This window comes from Sebastes umbrosus, chromosome 1 (genome assembly GCF_015220745.1).
Source record: "Sebastes umbrosus isolate fSebUmb1 chromosome 1, fSebUmb1.pri, whole genome shotgun sequence".
Lineage (NCBI taxonomy): Eukaryota > Metazoa > Chordata > Actinopteri > Perciformes > Sebastidae > Sebastes > Sebastes umbrosus.
Genome location: NC_051269.1, coordinates 41,277,490 through 41,303,559, shown reverse-complemented (window position 1 = coordinate 41,303,559; position 26,070 = coordinate 41,277,490). Strand labels below are relative to the sequence as shown.

General features: G+C 40.0%; 2 protein-coding genes across 4 annotated transcripts in view; both read right to left on the bottom strand.

The window, feature by feature from the left end:
• Positions 1-829: 829 nt before the first annotated feature.
• Positions 830-20,430, bottom strand: cdc42 (cell division cycle 42). 3 transcript variants are annotated; one of them, XM_037783806.1, is made up of 6 exons: positions 20,329-20,430; positions 13,785-13,925; positions 12,470-12,542; positions 12,188-12,297; positions 10,680-10,877; positions 830-3,192 (listed from the first exon to the last, which is right to left on the bottom strand). In XM_037783806.1, the coding sequence occupies exons 2-6, from the start codon at positions 13,887-13,889 to the stop codon at positions 3,103-3,105; spliced, it is 576 nt and encodes a 191-aa protein (XP_037639734.1). In that variant the 5' UTR covers positions 13,890-13,925; positions 20,329-20,430; the 3' UTR covers positions 830-3,102. The 3 variants fall into 3 exon arrangements, with proteins under 3 accessions (XP_037639734.1, XP_037639749.1, XP_037639743.1); XM_037783815.1 differs by lacking the exon at positions 830-3,192 and adding an exon at positions 8,044-8,863; XM_037783821.1 differs by lacking the exons at positions 830-3,192; positions 20,329-20,430 and adding an exon at positions 8,038-8,863 and having other exon boundaries at positions 13,785-13,898.
• A 1,559-nt stretch (positions 20,431-21,989) lies between these two features.
• The window catches only part of snrpe (small nuclear ribonucleoprotein polypeptide E), a 4,337-nt gene continuing 256 nt past the window's right edge, over positions 21,990-26,070 (bottom strand). Inside the window, exons 2-5 of the mRNA XM_037783872.1 lie at positions 24,784-24,810; positions 24,617-24,679; positions 23,311-23,389; positions 21,990-22,195 (exon numbers count right to left, since the gene is read on the bottom strand). Of these exons, the coding sequence (XP_037639800.1) occupies positions 22,140-22,195; positions 23,311-23,389; positions 24,617-24,679; positions 24,784-24,810 (225 nt within the window). The 3' untranslated portion in view covers positions 21,990-22,139. The remainder of the gene's footprint in view (positions 22,196-23,310; positions 23,390-24,616; positions 24,680-24,783; positions 24,811-26,070) is intronic.

Sequence of the window (26,070 nt, the reverse complement as noted above, 5' to 3'; positions counted from 1 at the left end):
ATTAATTATAAAATGTATTTATTTTTGCATTTATTCTTTATTTATTTTTAAACGTGTGTATTTATGCTTTTATTTATTTATTTCTGCACGTTTTTCCCTTTGCATTTCACTCCTTACTTATTTCCCTAAACTTATTTCTGTATTCTTTTCTTCATACATTTCTGCCACATTATGCAAAAAAAGGGGGGTGTCACTCAACATGTGTCATGGGGTCAGAGGCCATAGATGGACTACATGCTAACCAGCTACGGAGCCGGGAATGAAGACTGGAGTGCAGCAAGCAGCTAGAGGAGTAAAGAAACCAGGAAATATTCACATTTAAGAAGCTGGAATCAGAACTTTGACTTTTTTTTCTTTCTTAAAAAATGACTCAAACCACGAGTCTCCCCTTTACAGACATAACCACTTTATGATAATCACATGCAGTTTGGGGCTAAATGCAGTACCTGTGAGGGTTTCTGGGCAATATCTGTCATTGTTTTGTGTTGTTAATTGATTTCTAATAATAAATATATGCATACATTTGCATAAAGCAGCATATTTACCCACTCCCGTGTTGATAAGAGTATTAAATACTTGACAAATCTCCCTTTAAGGTACATTTTGAACAGATAAAAAATGTGCGATTAGTCGAGATTAATCCAGATTAAATATGGACAATCTTAATTTAATCCCGACTAAATATTTGAATCGATAGACTGCTCCAGCCAATGAGGAACCTCCAACGCTCGGCCGACCAATCGTGTGACTTCATCACTGCGTCAGTGACAGACTTTCGGCCCTCTGCCGTCCAGCCAAAAAAAAAAAAAGAATGGCAAGGAAAAAGTGGTAAAGGCAATTAAGGTATAAGTTTAATATTTTTTAAAAGAATGCATATACAAAGAACAAAGACTTTAGACAAAGCATTTGGTTTTGCACCAAAACAACAACAGGTTATAATAATAATAATAATAATAATAATAATAATAATAATAATTATACTGACTTGGGCTGGAAATCAACCCAACTCAAAGCCGACCAGTAAAGAAAAACAACCAATCACAAATAATCTTTACCAAACAGTCTCTCTGCCATTGGAGGTTTTTAATTCAACTGAACCAATCAGAGCTTTTCTTGGTATAAACTGGCAGGTAAGAGTTCAGATGAGTTCCCACCCCTAAATGTAAAAGGAGTGAAAGTAACCTTTTTTTTTTATATATTTATATATATATAAAATAAAAAATAAAACTGCACAAACAGAAATAATGAAGAAAAAAAAAATATTTTGGTAAAAACACCTGGAGCCTACATCAACATTGTGTGCCAGCTTACATTATAATTACATCTGTTAAACCTATCATTTAGAACAGAGACCAAGGCTCAGCTACACGCAGCGCCCGACAGTTTGAACGGGTACAACGGACCGGACGTCCCTTCACACCTCAGACACAAACAGGAAGGCACCAGATTCTGACCTGGCACAGAATTCTGGTGGAAATCGATCTTACGGATCTCCAGTTTGGCGCCGAGGAGCGTTTGTTTCGGATGTCTCTGCTTGTACCCGTTCTAAGTGTGAGGCGATGACAACGTTAAAACCTGCTCCTTACCCTCCTTGGTCCCCCGGCAACGCACAAAGAACACACCGCTTGTTCGGCTAACACTGTTTAAGTTCCCTGCATCTAAAAAAGGCCAATTCCTTGCGGTCGACTAGCTGACCCGTTACTACTGGATGCCTTTAGCTCTTCAAGACCGGATACTAGACGGCGATAATTAAATTTGCTCGATGAGAGCTGTGTGGAGTTCCAAGCTGAGTTCACACTACACGACTTTTCGACAGATCGCTGTACTGTTCACGCTACACAACTTGCTGTCTTGTAATCAGGAGTTAGGGATTAATAAACTCCTGACAACAGCGGCGTTACCAATTACGCCGTTACATTTTACAAGAAAAGATGACGGTCAGTATGTGTAGAGCGCTTACTTTGATCTTTAACGTCGGGTGGCAATGTGTCTGGCCTCTCCGTTAGAGCTTTCTCTGTGAGGGCTGAGACTCCGTACGGAGCAGATATTTTCACTTTCAGTTTGTAGCGTCCATCATCCGACTATGTGGGGTTGTATTTCTATTAAAAAAAGAAAAAAGACGGTGGGGGCGGTAGGCAAGTAATGTAATCGGTGTATGCGCGAACACCATGTAACACTGACTACCGAGACAAGCTTAATCTATGAGGCATCGGCGAGCCTCTCAGCTCGCGTCTTTGAGCAGCTCATACATGACGATGTGCGAGCGGCGAGCCAACGCCGATCTGCCTCTGATCTGGGGCTTCTGTCGGGGAACTCCAAAAAACGTTGGGGAATGTAAAATCAGGGCTAAGGTCGTGTAGTGTGAACTAGGCGTTAGCAATACTGCTGTCTGACCAACACAGTTTCCGTAGTGGTTAGGAGCGCATCTATCTGGAATAAATATCTCAGACTTGTCATGTGTTTGAGGAAAGAAAGGGGCGGGGGGGGGGAGGGGTTGGCAAACAGAAACAAAACACTACTTTGTTAGCATTTCTTCTGAAAGAACGTAGGGGATCGGCCAATGAGTGTGCTCGTCAACAGAAGGGGGGATGGGGGATGGTGGGTTGGCAGCATGAGCAGCTGCCAATCAGGGGCCGGGGGCGGGGCTTATATCCATGAAACCTTTACATTGGCTGAGGACATCTAAATGGCTAAGTTGATTAGGCCACAACACTGACTGAAAATCAATCTATCAGAAGCTCGACAGAATGAATCCTACTTGTTATAAGCTTGGTATCTGGACCCCCTCCCCCCCGTCCGAGGCGGCGCCACCATGAACCCCCTCAGCAGCCTGTCGGCCGGGTCGGGTCGATCTTCTGTCCCAAACTCTCCGGGCTGAAGCTCCTTATTATTGCAGAGAATTAATGTGAAACTTTGTAGGCTGTTTTCTTTCTAGTCTTCTCTGTGGAGGGCAACGCTGTCAACCAACCTTAGCAGAGCGAGGGAGAGGGGTGTGGCGGCAGGGGGAGGGTGTGTATGTATGCGTGTGTGTGTGTGTGTGTGTGTGTATGTATTTAAGATGTATGTATATGTGTGTGTGCTTTGAAAAGGTAGGGGAGCCTCTCATAGCAGCACACATTTGCGTTTCTTCTTGGGCTCTGGGGGCTCCAATGCAGCCAATATCGCCTCATCAAACACATTCTTTAGGCCTTTCTGTGAACACAAACACACAAACACACGGGCTCAATGAGGGCGGCAACGCAAACGCACACAGGTCTATAAAATAAAAGTAGAGGGGAAACACAATAATAACAGCTTAAACAAGAGAGAAAATAACCGGGTGGAAACAAAAGAAGCATTGAACATCATTAAGGTTACATCCACAGTAATAGGTTTTTGTTTTAAAACGCCGTTTTAAAGCGATCTCCATCAAGACGATAAGGGCCGTTTCAGGATTAATCTCCGTCCATACTACCACGCCTGAAAATGCATATCACATGACCAGTGCCAGTGGAAACAGGAAGCAGCGCTGGACACGGGCATGGATGCAAAGCGTTGTAATAATAGCTTCCCTCCTGCGCATGTAGGCAGAAGTAACATTATAAAATACAGAATTTAACTGCATAACCGCTGCTAGCAGAGACAAGAAGGTCAGCAACGCTTGTAACTCGTCATCCATGTTGAAACTAACCGCTGGTGGTTGAGGCTGACGTGATGGGAGCATAACGAGTCAGGGAAGGACACATGGGTGGAAGCGAACGTGGGTGTCTCCGTCCAGACTAAAACACAAACGGGGTCAGCAGTGTTTTCAAACGTCTCCGTTTTAGGGGCTTGAAAACACCGGAGTAGTGTGGACGCTACGCATTAACGTAGCAAAGTTATGCGTTTTAAAATGAAAACTAACATATCAACCTGATGTTATAAGAAGGCGTTTAAATAGCACATTAACAGAATATTCCACGTGTCGAGAATATTCGCGAATATTAACAAAACTACAGTAGCGGCCGCAGTTAGGTTCAGGCAACAAAACCACTTAGTTAGGTTTAGGGAAAAACATCATGGTCGGGCTTAAAATAAGTGTGTAAACTAAGTAAAATACGTACAAAAACAACGTAACAGAAGTATGGAAAACACCTCATAAACGTTCCAATCAAGAGGAGAACGTGGGCGTCTGAGTCATCGTTTTCAAATGTCTCCGTTTCTGTCCGTCCAGACTACAACACAACCCTGGAGTTTTAAAACTAAAACGAGGTCAGCAGCGTTTTCAAACGTCTCCGCTTTAGGGGCTCGAAAACGCAGGAGTGGTGTGGACGCTACGGATAAACGTAGCAGGAGTTGTGTTTTAAAATGAAAACGTGTTAGTGTGGAAGTAGCCTGAAACAGCGGGATGTGAAAGTGCTGCTGGGGACAAAAAGAAAATCAACAAATACTGTATGTAAATGATTTCAAGAAAATCAGAAGTGCAACAAACAATTCAAGAGAGTTTTGTGTTTGTGTTGTGGTTCGTTGTGTGAGCCAGATCAGGGATTAACACAAATCACATGTGTGTTTTGAGTGCAAAGTGTAGTTGACCTGTGACAGCTGAAACAAAAGGCAAGTCAAACAAGAAAGAGGAGGAAAAAGGGAGCATAAGCCTCGATGCTACAACACAAAACAAAAAGGGAAGGTGAGCATTTCCGTCACCCGTTTCTTCTTCTTTTTACAGCACCGGATCTGCTCTTCAGATTAACATCGCTGACTAACTCACTGCTGTTCAGATTCAACATATTTCAAATAATAATCACCACCAACTAGGTCCACTCTCAGCCTCAGAGGTGAATGTTTCTTTTCTCTTTGAGCAGAGCGGCTTACACCATGAGCTTGGTCATGTGCATGAACCAGAGCTGCTCTGACACAGTGCTGCACTATGCAGTAAACCAGTAAACCAGTAAACCAGTAAGCCCCTCAGCGTTGCTTAACTCCGTTCATTAAACCTACTAAATTCTTCTCTGATAAATCACTGGAAAAAGAAGGGAGCCAGAGAGGAGAAGCAAGTTCATTTGTCATTTATTCATTTATTTCACAGGTAAATTTCACACATTATATCTTTTTTTTTTTCAATTATCTGGACTTCGAAGACAGCAGGAAATGCACCACAGTTAATGGCACATGTGTCATATATAGAGAAAGTTGGGCCAAACCAGTAAGCAAGAAAAGCATTTTTCAGAAGATTACAACTTTAGGAAACAAGTGTAGTTTAGCTATAAACCAGATCAATAAGGGCGCTTTCACAAGCCAACATTTAGTCCTCTTTAATTCAACTCTGGTGTGGTTCGTTTGGGCAGTTGTGAACGCAGTAATCGTACTCTGGTACGGACCAAAACAACCAGTCCAAGACCGCTTGTGAGAGGTGGTCTCGGACTGTTTCAGAGCGAACCCTAGTGCGGTTCGATTGCAGTGAGAACATAATCCGACCCAACTAAAGGAAGTGAACCAAAACGCAGGCTGTCTGTGTGGGCATTTGTTGAGATGGACACAGGTAAACGACAGGTTGACATGAGTGGGAGAGGACCGACTGATGTTTGTTTGACATCTGGGCCAAAGAGAACATACAGAATATGCTAAATAAAGTCCACAAAAATATTGACGTTTATAGTCATTCCAGATAAAATGGAGGAGAGGGGATTTGTGTGCACAGTCGACAAGTGCCGAATCAAAGTGAAACTAGAATTACCGCCTCGCCTTTACATCCATGTCTGTCCAAAATGTCATCACTTCATCATTTTATCCTGTTAGACATTTGTGTGAAATTGGCGTGATTAGGATTTGAATTCTTGAGTTATGGCCAAAAACGTGTTTTTTGAGGTCACAGTGACCTTGACCTTTGAAGACATTTACTCAAGTCGTTTCTAAGATATTACAAGAATGGGGCGGACGTGAGGTCACAGTGACCTCATCAGTTTATCCTTGAATCCAAGTGGACGTTTGTGCCAAATCTGAAGACATTCCCTCGAGGCGTTCCTGAGATATCCCGTTCACGAGAATGGACTGGATGTACGTACGAAGAGACGGACGGACAACCCGAAAACATAAAAACGTTAACAGCAATATATTAAAGTCTGTGATTGCCTGCATAGAAGTGTCAGCTCTGGAGACGAAAATGATAAATATGCTCCTTCGTACACACAGGAAATAAAAAAAATGATTTGGTCCACTTTAATTTGTGCATTGTGAAACTGAACCAGACTAAACAGAACGAAGCAAAAATATGAATGCCACTCTGATTCGGACTAGCCAAACGGATTATGGCTTGTGAAAGCTCCCTAAATCAGCACCATCATGGTACCAAACAGGGAAAACCTTTATATTTAGTGGTTATGTTGTCAAAATGGCCAAACACTCCCTACATATGACTCGCGTACTTAGAAGCCCTACACGTAGTCAGACTCAAAGTTCTGTTTAATCAAACATCAACATTAGTACAAAAAATACATCAGCATTAGAAATGGAAGCTCTGTTAAAGTGTTGAGATCATTCTCAGTGTGGAGCCATGTGAAGTCCTCACTTTGGTCCAGACCCCTCCCCACATTAACTACTACTACTAGAGGACAGAGGGGAAGGACCAGCTAAAACAATGGCTACATCCCAAATGACATCCTACATCCTCTGTAAGACACCGCTCCGCTGCTGGCCAGCGGCCACATTAATGAGCACTGGGCCAAAGTAGGAAAATTAGGAATAATACAGTGGTGAAGTGAAGTTAAAGCTTATAAATAATATCTCAATACTTCAATATACAATATATATCTCGATATTTTCATATTTTCTCTAAAATAACAGAACTGCTCTGGGTTCAACGTTAATGTTTTTTCACTTGCCTGGTCGAGCAAGTGGTTCAGAACTCTACTTGCCCAAAGTAAATTTTTACTCGCCCCTGTAAAAATTGTTTTATTGTTTATTTATCAATTACAATAACAACAAAGACTAAAGGTAATTGTCGTGTTTAATCTATATTTATAGATTATTATTATTATTATTATTATTTATTTTTCCAGGATAACTGAAATGCTCGCGTGCGCTTCAGCTACTAAACTTTGTCTTTACCCGCCGCCGTTTTCTTGCGAATGCCCGATCGGTTGCTAGATTCACTAGCCTGACGTGGCGTTTAGAGCTTGTATATGACATTTTAGAGGGCTTTTATTTTTAAAATCTCCTGATATTGTCTGAGTGACTCTTTGAGGTGGTCTGCTTTTATTACGAAGTCTGATTGGAAATGTATTCTTTCTTGTTAAGTTTGACTAATTATTCACACAATTGAAATTCAATTATTCTCATTATTTAATTATCATTGATTTTATTTATTACTTCATATTTATTCATTTTGTTTAATTTATTCATTTATGTACATATATTTATTTATTATTAACAGACTGACTTATTTATTGAATTAATGTGAAATTGCCATTCACTAATGGTCGCTTCAGTTCTTCCACGCTCTTACCATAGTACCTAGTATATGCTAGGGCTGTCAAAGTTAACGTGATAATAACGTTATAATGCAAGTTAGTTTTAACGCCACTAATTTCTTTAGCGCAACTTCCGATTTTCAGGTTGTAGCGGGTTCAGTTTTGAAGCTAGAGTGAAGATACTGGTATCATATGACATTAGAAAACCTGCTGAATCTATTGGTCCCAATCATGTCATACTAGCTTGCCATGAAGGAGGTTAAATAACGCTCCAAACGTATGCTTAATTTTGTCGAGGAAAAACTGTCATGGCCGTTTTCAAAGGGGTCCCTTGACCTCTGACCTCCAGATCAGTGAATGTAAATGGGTTCTATGGGTACCTACGAGTCTCCCCTTTACAGACATGCCCACTTTATGATAATCACATGCAGTTTGGGGGCAAGTCATAGTCAAGTCAGCACACTGACACACTGACAGCTGTTGTTGCCTGTTGGGCTGCAGTTTGCCATGTTGTGATTTGAGCATATTGTTTTATGCTAAATGCAGTACCTGTGAGGGTTTCTGGACAATATCTGTCATTGTTTTGTGTTGTTAATTGATTTCCAATAATAAATATATACATACACTTGCATAAAGCAGCATATTTGTCTTTATATTAATTGTTATTAAATATATTCATCGATTGACAGCCCTAGTATATCTACTGTATATAACAATGTGGGGGCTAGTTTGTCCGTCTTTTTCAAAGCGGAGGCTGGCATCTTCCATATCGCTTCCAAACTCTACACGTATGAAATCGCTTTGGTGCTTCACTTCTATAGCAGGCTCTTTCCAGTTCACCGCTTCCCTCCAGATACAAAAACACACGCCTCATACGTCACACACTTTTCTTTTTGCGTCTGTGAGAGGGCGAGAAGAGCGAAACGCCAAAGCGAATCTAAAGCCGGCAGCATAAAAAAACCAACATGTCGATATGTCTCCAAGTTCGCAATATAGTCATTTACTACATCCCGCGTAGAACAAGCCGCAATACATTGAGTATATACAATATATCGCCCACGTCTAGGTGAAGTACATTAACCAAACGTCAGCAGTTACGGATTAGAAAAGGCAACGAGTAAAGTCAGTGAAGTGCAGAGAGGCCACGAGTCAGTGAATCAGGCCATGGAACAAAGATGAGTTGCAATGCACTCTCAATACAGAGTAGTAGTTTGGGTCTGGTGTTAGATCAGCAGCACATGTAAATACATAGAGAGAAGGAAAGGAGAGAGATGAGGTAAATGAATGAAAAATGTAGAAAATAATGTCAATCAGAAGAGGAAGAGATGCAGGAGTGGCACAGAGAGAGTTTAAAATATACAACATTTCCTCTTTCTCTGCGTCTCAGGTGGCTCTAGGGCAGCTAGGATAGCTTCGTCAAATACATTCTTCAGCCCTCGCTACAAGGACAGGAGAGGGAAGAGAACAACAGCACAGTTAGCAGAGCAAACACAGAAAGACATAGATGGGAGAGGAGGATAAGAGGAACATGGCTGCACAGAAAGGTATGAGAGAGGAGATGCACGGCACAAAGATGACAGTGTTCACAGAGAGGGCAGTCACTGAACAGTGTGGACAGAGTGCTCAGACAGGAAACAGGAAATTACATCAGCAGCTATGCAACAGTTGTGCCAGGGAAAGAGAGAGGGGGGAGGAGGAGGAAGGAAGGGGCAGAGCAGAGAGGTGGGGGCTCCACCTCAACTCCATCAACACTATTGTTCTCTGGCTGAGTGAGGCCGAGCTCATCTGTTCTCCCATGAGTCATGTTCCCTCCTCCAGTTTCTAACAGTGATGCACCAACACAAGAACTCAGGACCTGATCGAGCAGATAAACCCACAAATACACCGACTGATTTATGGTACCACAATATTAAATCTAATATTGAATTAAAAAAAAAAAGACAAGGTAATTCATAAGGTATGGGGAAACAATGGATTCAGCGAGCCGAAACGAGAAAGTAGAAAACGTTGGAGGGTCTGCGTGGATACGACCTGCACCCTCACATGTTAAATCCAGTGTGGTAAACACTACACATCCAGTAAAGGATGGAAACACTTTGGGTTTCACACATTGACAGGAAAAGCAGAGCTAGACATCACGGCTAAAGCTGCATGCCAACTCTGTCACGGACAAGAAACGTTGTCGTATCGCGGTTACGTTGTGGTTGAGCCGGCCGTCGTTCTCGTCTCCGTGGTCAAATGGGCCGACGTTACAACTGTAGAGCACCCAGATACTGACATTTATGTTAAATGCATTCAAACGGCCCGATGGAGCTGACCATGGATGGATAAAGAGAACGGAGCTACGTCGGCTTTTCAAAATAAGGTGTTAACCAGAAGTATAAAACATTACATGTTCCTTATAAATTAGAAATAAAATACCATTAATCTGTGAGGGAAATGTCTTTAGCCTTTGATTTTTGGGTTGCTGGAAAAATGTAATAAATAATGCCTGACAATGACTGATATATTTGACTTCAGGACATCTCTGACTACATACATGCTGAAAATCAAACATTTTTACTGGATTCATTTAGAGATTTTCCAAAGTAAAAGTCCCTAGAAAGTGTATGATTCAACTTTTTCCCCTTGGTCTAGTGTTAAAAAAGTTAACAAAAATCTTAATAAATCGTAATATCGTATTGCAATACATATCGAGTCGGCACCAAAGTACCGTGATAGTATCGAATTGGGAGAGATGGTGAGAGAGGTGCTCTGGGTGTAGGAAGCGGATCACAGGACAAGGCCCAGGGCCACGTTGTGCTGGGAGACTCCCAGAAAAAAGGTGCAAAAGATCAGATTAGATTCACAGTCACTGAACGTTTGTGTTGGAGAAGCTTGTAGAGAACATGTGGACTGACCATCCTTAAAGAAACCCTACGAGACTAAACCGCTGTCTTCACCAGTACTAATGCAGCTCAAGGCAGACAGCTTACAGTAACCACCAGCATCCACCATGGTCTGAAGCAAGGCTTTTAACCCGTATGAAAAACATATATAAATAGCAACACCACTGAGCTCAGGAGCAAAAACAGTCACCGAAACCAAACTAGCATGCAGAACAAAACTCATCAACCATAGCGTGCACAGGCCAGGGGGAATATGGGCATGTTCCTCTTTCCTCCTTTTTCTTAGTTCTTGCCATTGAGGTGTGAATCATGTGTGTCCATTAAGAGTGTGTATATATGTGTGACTGTATATGTTCACATGTCTTACCTGCGTGAGGGCTGAGCACTCCACGTATTTCACAGCCTTGAGGTCTCTCGCCAGCTTCTCGGCTGTCTCCGGAGTGATGGGCTTCTGCTTGTTCTTGGCCAGCTTCTCTATAGTAGACGGGTCATCCCGCAAGTCAATCTGAGTCCCAACTAGCAGGAAGGGGGTCTTTGGACAGTGGTGGGTAATCTCTGGAACCCACTGGATACACAAACACAGGGTTAAGAAAAGGTTGACATACTGCATCACAAGCATTTAACATTACCAGTGTGGTTCCCTCCTCGCTAACTCAAGTTTGATCAGCTGTCTGCGGAGGTTAAAATGTTTAAATCCAACACAAAATTAGTGTAAAGAGTCTTTCTGAAATGATTAGAAACTACAGTTCTGCCCCCCGTCAAGAAGGTCTCTCTTTCATCTGCCTTTCTGGACAGCTGTAACATGGTCTCAGGTTTAATGTCCATATTTGATGCTAAATTGGTTTGTAGTTCTATACGGCACAGTGAAATTTGAAAAGATTCATTTGGTTAGCATTTAACAACTCCTATGAAGTTTTGATGAAGATACAGGAGAGCTGTAGCTGTTGAATGCTACAACAATGATTAATCTGTGTGGAGAGTTATTTCCTCTCACGCAGGCGCAGAACGTATGTGCTAGCTGGCCGTCGGCTGTAGTCTTTGCGGTGTGTTCAAATGCAACTTTTTAGCCAAGACAAAGGCGACGTAAGGCAAAACACCACACCATAAACCTACTATATTTACACTGTATCCCAAAATCATGCATCATTCTGTGACATTTTATGTTTTTGCACAAATTGATGATGTCACTATCATCTCCTCTCTCTATAATCCTCCAGAGGAGGGTAGGTTAACCCTGGTCCAACCCTGGACATTGGTGTGAAAAAGGTATCAGTGTGAGAGTCTCTTGCGTTTTGCTGTCATCTATGGTGCATGGTGTTTCACCGCGGACAGCATAGATAGACGGCAGTTGAGAGCTGACGACAACCGCACTCACCACGCCACTGCAAGTGCAACAGAAGCACCACGAGCAAAAAAACAATACGAGTAATTTATTAATATAATTCGCGCAAAAGATGTACAGATGACGAAAATAAATGGAATACAGTTCATTCAGGTAACTCAGGCAAAGGCTGCACCGAAGCAACAAACACTGGAGGACACTTTTAAAAGGCAGAGAGAAATTCCCTCGAGACAGCGACAATGCCAGAAATATTACAGACAGGGTTTGTTATTTTGTAAACAATAAAAAAACATGAGGAACAGATTGGATGCAGGTATTTGTGTCTTATTGCAATGCAGAGCTATCCAATTGTCAAGCATATACACTGGATTGATTTTAATAACTAAAATGTACTTCAAAGTGTGCACTGTGCAGCTGTATTATCCAGGAAAATCAGATCGGGACTCGGTTTGCAGCAGATACATTCCTAAAAACAATGCATCCATATTTCACAACAAATTCTGAAAAAGAAAATAGCTAAGGGCTTCACTTGCCTTTTCTTTGACGTTTTCAAAGGAGGAGGGGGACACGACGGAGAAACAGACGAGGAAGACATCTGTCTGGGGATAACTCAGAGGTCGTAACCTGTCGTAGTCTTCCTGACCTGGAGAAACCACATGCAAACACGTTTAACTCTGGCCATCATGTTACCAGCACTGATAACATTGAACAAACTGTGTATATAATGACAATGGCTTCATGGGAAATAGTTACATAAACTGGATATCTGAATGAACAGAACTACACAAGTGTAGGTTGGAATAAGAAAGACGTACCTGCTGTATCAAACAAGCCCAGAGTGTAGGGCTCGCCTCCGATCATTACAGTTACAGCATAATTATCAAACACCTACAACACAGACCAAAACCAAAGGTTAGTTCATTTGCTCAACAATGAATTATGTATACATTTTATTATCACTAGAGTTTGACACATATGGTGTTGATATTAAAATATGCACATTCAATATCTTTTAAACTATCTTTTATCTATCTTGTGCTGTTATTCCGCCTCGCTGTACTGTATGAAAGATGAGGCGGTTTGGGGAGAAAACTGGGTTGTTTGGCAGCGGACGTAGTCGCAGAGCCGAGCCGACGTCTGTGTTAAAGAGACAGCCGGCACGGCGGGACTACATGCACCCTAGACGCCGGCGCTGTTATGTTACACGTCACTCCTCTTCAGCTCCCGTGATGCCGGCGTGCTATCTAAAAGCAGACACCGGGGCGACATTATGCCGCCGTTGTTTGGCGGCCGGTGTAACAGTAGGGATTATTATCGTTAAGATTTTAATGTTACTACTACTCTAACTGATACTGCATATCAATCTGGTACTTTAATGGTACTGTTAACGGTTCTTTTTGTTGTTTTTTTAAGAGAAAAAACATTTTGTCATATATACTGTAGCCTATATAAATTAACATTCGAGTAGCAACTGCCAACAGCATTGCTTTGAACAAATCACTGATAATGTGATAATTAAAATGGAAAATAAATCAAATAAACAATTATTTATAGTATAAGAAACGGTCATGTTTTGAACAACTCACAATTATAAACTATGATGGGATGGTGGTGGATGGGGCAGCAAGAGATGAACTACGAGCTAGTCTGTTGAAAACCGTGCATTTCTACACCTGTAGCTGATGCACTTTTGCATAGATAACAGTTTGCTGAGTGTTTCCGCCCTTACAATTAAAAGACTTGTTGCACTTTTGGCAACGAGCATTGTGTCTCCTCTGGATTGGAAAAGGCATAATTGACAAATGTTTTAATCATACAAATTAGAAATTTGTGAGATCAAAGGCGCAGGATAACGATTATGTGACTGTGTGTATTATAAAACTGTAATTACTTGGTTCACAGAGTGTATCAAACCAAACCAATCACATTCAAAACTTAACATCCCGTTTAGAATGAAACTAAATACTCAAACAGTAGTTATATAAACTCAAACACCAATCTTAAATATTAGTAAATTGTGCAGCCAGAACAGAACAGCCAGAAACACAAACACTATGAACCTGACTAACTCTGAATAAATTCTTTTATCAAAGTTAGAACATAACAGCTTGCATGGGAATGACCACTTACTGTAGGTACATATTCAGAAGGAAACTTATTTGTAGTGTAAGAGATGAGCAGGCAGGTTTTACCCACAGCACCGTCCCCAACTACAACACACTTGATGGTCTGCATAGCTGCGTTTTACAGTCTTTGCTACTCATTCAAGATCTGGAATAGAAAAAAACAAAGAAAATAGAAAGGAAACTTCATTAGTTCACAACTTGTCAATATGTTAAGGACTGCCCCGTGACAGTCAAGTTCAACGCTGCAGAGGTGGGAAACATTGCCATATATAATAGTACATTGAATATGTTTTGGTTTTGAATTGTTGGACAGACAAAACAAATAGTCTGAAGATGCCACCTTAGACTATGGGAAATTTTAATGGGCATCTTTCACTACTTTCTGACATTTTATAGACCAACCAATTAATCGAGAAAATATTGTTGAAAATAATCGAAACATTTATGTGCTTTTCCTACTGCGACATGTCAAAATCAGAGTTGTTCCGATAACAGTATCGGAAATGCATCCAATACTGCCCAAAATTTGGCATCGGCGAGTACACCAGTCTATGCACCAATCCGATACCATCATTTATTAACCCAGAAATAGTAAAACGCAAATATGTACAGTATGTAAGGCTTCCATTTCCTGCACTTCAACAATTTATTAAAGGAAATATTTATTCCGAGATTTATTTTTTAAGATACTGTTGCAGTACTGTTCCTATCCTATTTAAAATGTTATTTAATAAAATGCAAGCTGCTACAAGGTACAAGGATGTGTGTAAAAGGGTACAAATGCTGGCATTGTAATAATAATAGCTATATATATATATATATTTTTTTTTAATCACACTGGTATCGGATCGGTACTTGGCCAAGTTCAGGTATTGGAATCGGTATTGGGAAGGAAGAAATGGTATCGGAACATCTCTAGTCAAAATGCCTTCAATGAAAAAGGCCTATAAAATGAGTGAAATAATAAACGTTGACCTTGAATCTGTGTCTATAACAATGTGATGCATCTTGGCGCATTGTGCATTTAGAGAGAACACGCTATATGTAGTATGTGGACCACAGTATTCCCCTGTTTCTCCTCCACTAGTTACAGTATGTCAGTGCCAAGCCACTGCAGAGCTCTGCACCACTGTGTGTGTGTGTGTGTGTGTGTGGGGGGGGGGGGTCATTGAGCGAAGCAGGACGGACAAAACTGCAGGCGCCAAATGTTACAGCGTGAACACGGATTAACAAGGAACACAACACAAGGTGGATGTCCTGCAGAAACACAGGGAATACAATGGTACTAATTTATCAAACATACTAAACCCTTTACAAAATAGACTGTTACTTAATGTTAGATAGGCCTTTATGTTGTACTTGATTGAATGTTTAGTGAAAATGACAGACCAAACCGTCTTGTCAACATGAGTGTGACATCCTGCTATAGATTAATCTGATTTATCACAGTATTTTCCAGGTGGGAATTTAGAGAGGAAGCAGAGGGGCGTTTCTTACCCCCTACTTCATACAACCCTTTATTTTAAAGTATAATTGTAATGTAATCAAACTAGTGCTAGCTATATAAACATTTCTCCAATACTGCTTGTATGAATTTTGATACCAAAATTGCTTTTTCCATACCATACGTTGCCGACTACCAACACCCAATTCCCCTACAAAAACGTTTTTCTTATTAAGGCAAAAAAAAGGCGAGAAACACCTGGTCAACAAATACAAAGTTGTTGCAAAAATGTCATTAAAGAGTAGAGCTGTTTCTGGTAACGGCCAAGTAATAGATTATGCTCGTGGAGCGAGCCCAGACTCAACAGCTCAACCTTGACTAAAGGCCTGTTTCTTAAGACACAAGAGAGGTTACCTGGACTGTAGACTAAACTGTGCAAAAATACAGATGTGAAAAGCAGCCACTAGACACAATAAAATGAGGCATTGCACAGCAGACATTGATATTAAAACAAGCTGCATTAAGTCCAAAAAATACAATCCTCCATGTGCCGATAATGTGTAATATTGCTGGGTTAATTTGTCTGTTAAGGTCCAGACACACCAAGTCGACGTCACAGAACTAGCTGCGATGAAGGCCGACTGTTACGTCGCCTCACGTCACCTTTGTCTTGGCCGACAACAAAAGGCTTGTCTTGGCCAAAACAAAGGCGACATGAGGCCAAGCAACTGGTGGCCTTCGTCGCCGCTAGTTCTTTGATGTCGGATTGGTGTGTCCCCAGCTTTAACCTCACTTGTCTGAGAACTTTGTACCCCTTATAATACATTTTCATGTGCAGTGCAGGGAATCTTTTTTGTCCCGGTCCACAGAGACACAGGGTTTGATTCCCAGTCTTGGTACAAATACAATGCCTGCGCTGCTGTAGAAATTAAGGTAGAACGATTAATCAAATTCAAACTGACATCACAATGTAATAAAATGTAATTTTCTAATCGCAATAACTGTGATTAAATATAAAGTTTTTTAACATTACACAATTTAACCAACCAGAGGGTCAGAAACACCTGGCCCCGCGGGCTTCACGTGCACATGTGCTGTCCCACCCTCCACAGGACATATGAGGACAAATGCCACGCCACGTGCAAGCTTTGATGCTGGCAGTACTACTGTGTGAAAATGGCCACGGCCGGATTTGCAATCAACATGTTTACATATTACATTGTTGTAAGAGTAGCGTAGCTCCTTTGGGGAATATTACAGTGCGTACTGTGTGCGTAGCGAGAGAGCTGATTTTTTTTTTAGCTTTGTTACCCCGCACCGCAAGGAATGTGACATCGACATGTTGAATTGTCAGTACAATTATGGAGAGGGGTGCATGTCTAAAAGGGGCATTAGGATCACCCAGCACTTGGACTAGTAGTTGTGTATTACAGTAAATTTAAGAATTGCTTCCCTACACCTCACAGTGTCATCTAAACTGCGGTCACTCTGCTACCTGGACAGTTAAATAGCCTGGTGTTCCAGATGGGGAGCATACATAAGAGTATATGTGTTATGAGCATGCTCGTAGTTTGTGCTCATAACTCAGGGTTCTTCCAAAATGTCTAGATGTAAAGCAACCATATTAAGTGTCGTTTTGATCATGTAAGTTAAGATGGGGGCTCTTACTGGATTGGGTATTCGGGTGATCCTCAACTTACAACACACAAAATCAAGAAGAGTTGTGCCTCAGGCACCAACTAAACCAATTGTTTAACAAAGGGGAAACCCGTCTATTGTGTGGAGGAATCCTTTTACCACTTCAGCCAGTGAAGAACAGTTAGTTTCACTGCACGGTGATCACTGTTACATCCATACAACAGCGTAAGAACTCAAGTATCGTACTGCCCTGCAGGGCTAATATGTTTATATTCTCACAACGACATGACCAATCAGGAATGAAGCTAAGTGGTGAATGAGAGTGGTGTGAAAATGGTCATGTACGTATCATAACGGCTTGTATACTCAGTCTTCCGGTTTCACTTTGTGAATGACGAATACAGACTACCGGCGCCTGCTGGTGTGGAGAGTTATTTCCTCTCACGCAGGGGCAGAACATACGTGCTAACTGGCCGTCGGCTGTTTTCTTTGCGGTGTGTTCCAGTGCAACTTGTCTGCCAAAACAAAGGTGACGTGAGGCGACGCAGCTGGTGGCCTTCGTCGCCGCTAGTGGCCTTCGTCGCCGCTAGTTCTTTGATGTCGGCTTGGTGTGTGCCCAGCTTAAGATGATTGCTGTGGGCCACAGAGGGTGACCGGCTGCAGCTGCAATAATGCTTCTAGACTTAATCCATGCATTTGTGTTTGTAGGCCAGCAAGCACTCTGAGGGCAGGCCAGCTTAAGGAGTAGTAGTGAAAGCAGCTGACATTCAGTAGTTTACCCATAATGTAAACTCCTCAGTTGAAATCAACTCTGTAAACTAGACACTGCATCTAGCAAGAAGGTTTGCAAGGCACTGATAAGCTCATCAGATCTGACAAATGTTAACTTCTATTGAAAACTGAATACTTCTGCAAACCACAAAAACAAACATCACTGCATCCACACAGGTTGTGACTATCATTACAATGGATTTAGTAACATTTCCTCAACAGCTGATCACAGCCTCCTCCTTCTAAATTCATCTGAAACACAGATTTAGTGACGGTGTCCCCCAGGAACAGGCTTGACAAGGAAATCCTTGGGACATTTGTGATCACAAGCAAAATCACAAGCATTTTGTTTTGACATCAACACAAATCGATAATGAGTGACTTTCTTTTACATTGGTGCCCTCACAATTTATGACTAACTATGCGACCACGAGTGGTGTGGAAATTGCCTGTACGTGTAATTACCGCTAACTACATAACACTTTAAAGGTCCCATATTATAAAAAAAGTGAGATTTTCATGTTTTTTTATCATAAAGGCAGGCTTAACTCCTATATAAATACTGTGAAAGTATTGAAATCCTCAATCCACAGGGAAATACACACAGCTCATATTCAGAAACTCTGCATTTGAAACAAGCTGTCAGGATTTCTGCCCATTCGTGATGTCACAAATATACACTATTTAGACCCTTTACACAATTTTAAACGTAAACATTCTAAATGTGTCCCCAGTTTATTTCCTGTTGCAGTGTATGTGAATGTCATCAGCTGACAGGAGGGTAAATACAGGTATATTCAGACAGACAGTATGAGGAAGGGTTTTGCACATTACAGCATGTAAACATGTTCTATTAGAAACACAGAATACAAATTTGAAACTGAAATGGTTTAGGGCCAAAATACATCTCTGATCTTCTGGTATGTTCTGAACCATCCAGACCTCTCAGGTCATCTGGATCAGGTCTGCTTAGTGTCCCCAGAGTCACAACTAAACATGCAGAAGCAGCGTTCCGTTTTTATGCACCAAATATCTGGAACAAGCTCCCAGAAACCTGCAGGACCAACTCCAACTCTGAGTTATTTTAAATCAAAGCTTAACACTTTCCTGTTTGCTGCTGCTGCCTTTTATTTAACCAGATAATGATCGTATACTGCACTAGAGCTTTTACTCGTGTGTTATATTCTATTTTAGCTTCTACCCAAGCTTTTATTTTTTTAGCTTGTTTTTATTTTCTAATCTTTAATGTCTTTATAAATGTTTTAATTATGTTCTTAATGTTCTTTTGCACTTTGTTGCAATGTTCTTGAATGTTTATGTAAAGCACTTTCAATTGCCCTGTTGCTGAAATGTGCTACACAAATAAAGCTGCCTTGCCTTATAACTTTATCATATTACATTTTTTTCTCATAAACTTATGACTTTATTATCATAATATTACAAAAAAAATTCTCTTAAACTTATGATCTTGTACTGCACTAGAGCTTTTACTTCTGTGTGTTATACTCTATTTTAGCTTCTATCCTATAGCTTTTATTTTTAGCTTGTTTTTATTTTCTAATCTTTAATGTTTTTACAACTGTTTTAATTATGTCTTAAAGGTCCCATATCGTGCTCATATTCAGGTTCATACTTGTATTTTGTGTTTCTACTAGAACATGTTTACATGCTGTAATGTTACAAAAAAAACTTTATTTTCCTCATACTGTCTGTCTAAATATACCTGTATTTACCCTCTGTCTGAAACGCTCCGTTTCAGCTTATTTTGACGGAATTGCAACAGAATTGCGTTGCTAGGCAACAGCTTGGGTCCATGTGTACTTCCTGTCAGCTGATGACATTCACATACACTGCAACAGGAAATAAGCTGGGACACATTTAGAATGTTTACGTTTAAATCTGTGTAAAGGGTCTAAATATTGTATATTTGTGACATCACGAATGGACAGAAATCCTGACAGCTTGTTTCAAATGCAGAGTTTCTGAATACGGGCTGTGTGTATTTCCCTGTGGATTGAGCGTTTCGATACTGTCACAGTATTTATATAGAACTTAAGCCTGCTTTATAATAAAAAAAAAACATGCAAATCTGACTTTTTTATAATATGGGACCTTTAATGTTCTTTTTGCACTTTGTCACAATGTTTTTGGATGTTTATGTAAAGCACTTTGAATTGCCCTGTTGCTGAAATGTGCTATAGCCTACAAATAAAGCTGCCTTGCCTTGAAGATGAGGATGATATGGGACCTTTAAGATCACACCTGAGAGATGACTACCACCTCTTAAAGCTACTGTTAGCTTAGCTTTAGCTGTAGTTTGGCCTCAATCTGGCCTCATTTCCTGCCGGCTGTTGAAACAAACGATAAACCAACAACCTGTCCCTCTTTATTAACCCAGTCAGTATAGTGAAACTTGACCCTAACACTCTAACATTACTAACAGAGAGCCTGTTTAACTTAGATGATAATAAACACTAAGTTATAGTCTGTCTGTCTGCTAGCTAACTGCTATCCTCCTCAGCTAGCTGGCTGAGCTAACCTTAGCGGATGCTGCTGCTGAATGAGACATCTAATTCAACAATTACAACCACATGTACTACACGCGTACAGTATAGATGCCGTTGACAACATTATACGTATAGAAACAGACATAATTACAGCTTAATAACAGTAATAAAACGTGTTTTTCTCTCACCGTCTGCTCTGTTTGTGTCTGTTCGCCGGGCGTTGGCAGCTCCGCGCTACGGGGCTTCCCAGTCAACAGAGCAGGGGCACGTTGCGTGCGTAGGGATGCGTTACGTCATTACGTTAATCAATACTAGGCAAGGCAGCTTTATTTGTATAAAATAAGATAAAATAAGATAAGATAAGATAAGATAAAATGAACCTTTATTAATCCCCGGAGGGAAATTCAGGTGTCAAAGCAGCAACATCAGCAAACAGAGTGAATCACAGGAGAGGTAGAGGTATACAAAAATTATAAAAACAATAATAGAGATATAAAACATAGAGTGAATGGGTGAAAATAGTGTATGCAGTCCGTCAATAAATAAATGTAGAATGTGCAATAAATAAATAAATGTTATATGTACATATGTGCATATATTGAGTTAGAACGTATAGCACAGGGGTCAGCAACCTTTACTATCAAAAGAGCCATTTTAGGCAAGAAAAAAAAAAAAAAAATCTGTCTGGAGCCGCAAAACATTTGAGCATTGTGATGAAGGTAACACAGTTTATAGTCTAAGTGTATAGTATATAAGTCTAATGCAGTGAGGGCCAAAGAACAAATGTACTACGGAGTATTAGGGCCACATTGAGGGAAAAAACATCTGAGATTTACAGATTAAAGTCATAATATTATGAGAAAAAAAGTCGTAACATTACGAGAATAAAGTTATAACTTTACGAAAATTACTACTTTTTTAATATTATGACTTTATTCTCGTAATCTCAGATTATTTTTTGCTGTTTGAGGTCAGGTCAGACGTGGTGAGGTAATTAACTGACCGTATACTGTCCTTAAGCAAGTACAATCCTGAAGTATAGGTACTTTTCTTAAATATGTATGCGTTGTTTAAGATGCCATACTTCTGCTCCACTACATTTCAAAGTGAAATACATGTTAAGTACACTTTACTCCACTACGACCAGGCTCCTATTCTATTTCTCTGCAGGCTACTTTTCTCAAATTTCAGCCAAAAAACATCCAAGCAGCATAAATGGTTCAACAACAATCAAAGGTGACTAATCTACATTTAAAACGGCTTTAAACTTCTTAAAATGAACCTTAACTCTGGTTTGTAAATAGTTTTCTATGAGACATTAGCAATGAATGGGTTCCACCCACTTTCTACGATAAATTACACTCATGGAATTTTTTCGACCCCTTATTTATATTATTCAGCCAATAAAAATGGATCAGTCATATCAAGCAAATGCAATACATACCAAGGTGCCTGAATGCAAAATTTGGATGTGCTTGAATTGTGCTCCATATGATTTGTTGTATTGACTAAATCTGCTTTTATGCTTCATGCAGCAATTATGTTTTTACACTGTACCAAAAAGTACACTACCACTTCTCTCTCTGTTTCACAATACTAAATATAACATTATAGGAAAAGGTCCCACTACAAAACACAAACAGCCTCATTTATTATCTTTCAAGTAGAAGTATTTTTTTACTGCTCTGCTTTATTATTTGGAGCTGGGAGAGTTTGACCTACATAAGTACATTGTAATAGTGTCGTCTGCCACTAGATGGCACAGTAGCCTAATGACCCAAATACTATGAAATATGCAAACAACTGAGGTTAAGAAACATTTAGTGGAATAAGTTAAAAAACAAACAGCTGTAAGAAAACAAAATTTATTTTCAAAACCACGTGTTAGAAAGAAACAATTACACTATTCATGTTGTATAAACACAAACATACTCGACCATTTGCAAAAACAAAACATTTCTTTGTAGGAAAGGTAGGATTCGTAGCCGTCTCCATTGTATTAGCTGGTAACACTCTGCAGCAAGGTAATGTTGTCTCCTTTCAACATGATCCTCCCTGGGAGACATAGAGGAAGAAAGAGGGAGAAACACAAGCAGAGGTGGATCAGAAGAGCAAGATGATGGATGGAAAGAGATACAAAGCACAGTGCCCATCAAGTTGGCGAGAGGGGCCTAGCGTCACAGTACATGTAGGATCTGTAGGATGTTTGGGTTCTCTCTACTAGTCCTTCCCTTCACAGCTCAGGTGTGTTCATTAGGTAACACACAAGCCAAAAAAGGGCTTCATGAAGCTATATGGCAGTCCACACCAACCACGGTGGCATAAAAAAACAAACCGTGTGTTGGTTTGATGAGACTTGATGTACAGTAATTTTAAGAAATGGATATTCAGCTAAAATTGTTTTGCTTACTCTGAAACAGCCCCCCCCCCCAAAAAAAACTGCCAGCACTCCAAGTAAAATATCTTATTTAGTGTTTTGGGTTAAAAAAGGATTCACAAGATCATTTTTTAAATTCTGATTACAGCCTGTTGGGCCTTTCAGCTAGTTTCAGACAGTATTAACGATAACCATGATATTTAATAAATGAAATGTTGATATCATGTTAATAATACACATATGATAATACCGTGTAAATAATCAAGCACCTCTTAAAGCATGCTTTTGTACAGTTATGGTTACAGACTTCTCTCTCCCCCTCCCTACACTCGTATTTTGAGAGTAATTTATTTGTCAAACCCCAAACCTGATGTAAAAGATACAGTATCTTTGGTGTAAATAGCTATTTACAAAAATATCCATCCAATGTAGAGACAAAGACTTTCAGTAGTTTTGAATTGACATGTTTCACAGCAGACATTTTGACTTGGCGTAGCAGGAAAAGCATCGGTGAAACTAATTTCAGTAACAATGCATGCACAATACCAGTACCCTGGAACCAGCTCACCTAGGGAATGCAGACGTTTTTTAACGTTATCAATTATACCTGAGATTTTCCTGCTATGACATGCCAAAATGTCTGTTGTAAAAAGGTGTTTTTGTGCAGCAACATAATAGAAGTTACTGTCTGTGTGACAGTGTCAAGTGTGCTGATATGCATGTGTACAAAGCAATGCTAAACACAGAGACAAAGCTACAAAAAAAAACATATCAAATCGTAGGGTGCTCTTACCCAGCGGCTTTCTGTTCTTAGTCTTCATGTGGACCTCCTCAGCGTCATCTAGAACCAGGTTCATGTACTCATCAAAACCCTAAAACAGAGAAAGAACAGTGAGCCGAAAATAGTTTAAATGCAGCAACACATTCATACTCTTATCCCAAATCCCTCATATTTTTCGAACACCTACTTATGTTCGAGATAAGAGATCAACTCGTATAAAAGCCCCGGCCTACTGATCAATCAAGTTAAAGTCATAATACAGGCTAAAAGAAACACAGTTTAAACTGCCAGATGCCGAAAGGACATCAAAAAAAAAAAAAAAATCACTGATGGTGTGAAACAAACTTGGGAGCAAATAAAAAATAATTTAATAATTAAGTCGGTCGCGTGTTTAAAGCCCCACAGACTATGTATTTCCTTGTGTTACTTTGGTACTGGTACATTAATGTATGCTGTAGGTGATTATAAGATGTGGAAGTTAAGCCTTCTTACCGCTTTGAATTATGTTCTTATATTTATTTTTTTAGGTTATTTATTTAATATATTAGGTTTCACACCGCCGGAGTCCGGGACGCAGCTGGAAGAAGGTTAAAAATGTCATATACGCCACATTTCCCCAAAGGGAATAATAAAGTATCTTCTAGACTTCTATTCTACAAGCAACATATTAATTTAACGGAATACACAAAGTAATTATAGTCACATCTACTCGTGCTCTAGATGGGGCAGTGATATTATAAGTCTGTTAATTTGCGCTTTCACACATTAACATTTTTTTCTTCTGCTAGCTGTCCTTCCTGCATTTGGCAGCTTCAACTGTGTTACTTTTAGTCTGGATTATGTGTTTAACTTGACTTAGTTTAAGATGGAGAAACCCTGGGTTGATTTACCGAGTTGATAACCACCATCGTAGGACCGCTTAGTGTGATCGTGGTTGTTAGGGTTAGTTAAATCAGATAACGAGGACATACCCTGGGTATGTTGAACTCACTGCGTAGTACAGGCCTCAGGTCTTATCACAAGTTGTTTTTCTTGTGTTTTAGCATCTTGATGTGGATTAAAAAAACTTTTCAAAAGTAACTTTGTGGCTTCATGTCGTTCATCACATGTGAACAGCTTTCTCAGATTTAACAACATTAGTACCGACATGGTCTCAGATTCTCCTCCAGACCATTCAGCCTACTTATTGATTTACTTTAATGATTACCCGACATTGTCCATTCGTCACATGTTAATGAAATGACTGTGGGAAATCAAACTTTCTACACATTTAGTATTCCATTTCAATAAAAAAGAAAATAGCAAAAGGATAACTTACAATAATGCAGCCCTCTATCCGCATGTTCACCTGTTCATACAACCAGACCTGGATCCGTGAGCGCTGGGAATGAGTGGAACAAGAGAAGAGGATTACATTTTAATCACATCACACAAAACAAATCAGATTAAATTATGGAGAAAAAACGTACTCAAAAAAATACTTACATTTTGCAGATACCTGAAAATTAGGTTCTGGTACATGGAGTCAAGGAAATTAAAAGCTCAAAAGCAAAAACACACACATTGACAAAAGCTTAACATGTTCACCATAAATGGCTACTGATCATGTTGCCTGGTGGCATTTCAGACTTTTCCAAGCTGGAATGAATCTTTAGAAAAACTATGTTGGAACAAGTCAAAGTAAAAAATCAAATTAGGTAACATCTTATACTGTATATGTTCTTAATGTATATGTTCTTAATATGCCTGTATATTACAACACCTCTCTAGGGAGGGGGGGACAAAGAAGGACGGTCTGCAGGACAGATAATGCACACAGTGCACTTTCATAGACTAAGCTACTGGAGTTACCCTGCACTATACTCATTTTTAACAGTCTCTTCTGCACTATATTCACATTTTTAATAGTCGTGTATCACAGCTGTTACCCTGCACTATATTCACTTTTAACAGTTTTTCTTCATCTTCTTGTATTTTTATATCTGGTATATTTTTTTGTACTTTGTACTACTAACTTTTTTACTGCCTTTTTACTAACATGTTTTGCACTATGGAACTGTGATGCTGGAAACTTGAATTTCCCTCTGGATCAATAAAGTTACTATCTATCTATCTATCTATCTGTATATATTCTTAATATGCCCTTGTACAAAGTATTTCCTTTCATAATTGTAATACAACTGATTATTTTAATGGAGCTTCCCAGTAAAAAGCATTTCACACGATTGTACCTGTATAACCGGAGTGACAATAAACAGCTTGAATCTTGAATTTAAGATTTAAAACTATGTTGAACAAGTCAAAGTAAAAGATCTCATTAGATAACAGATCACGTTACCGACTCCACTTTAACGCAAACTTATGTTTCATTAAGATACAGAGCTATCCGTTTAAGCTCGTTAGATGATCAGAGCGCCACATTGTGGAGTAACGTTGTTGTGTCGTTCAGCGTGCTGAGGGTAGTAACGTTATGTAGCCTGACTGACTCACAGCAGCTGTATGTCAACACCTGGTCACCTGAACTCACTTCAAATAACCAGAACTGATTGCGTTAAGTATTTTAAATCAAGACAAGTCTTCATCACACCATGATAGATCCGTTAAAACTCTCTCCTCCTTCACACCGTGGCAGATCAATGAGTTAGCCTAGCCTAGCTGCTAGCCTAGCAGCTAGTTGTGGTAGCCTAGGGTAGCCTAGCCTAGCCTAGCTTAGCCACTAGCTTAGCCTAGCCTAACAGCTAGTTGTGGTAGCCTAGGGTAGCCTAGCCTAGC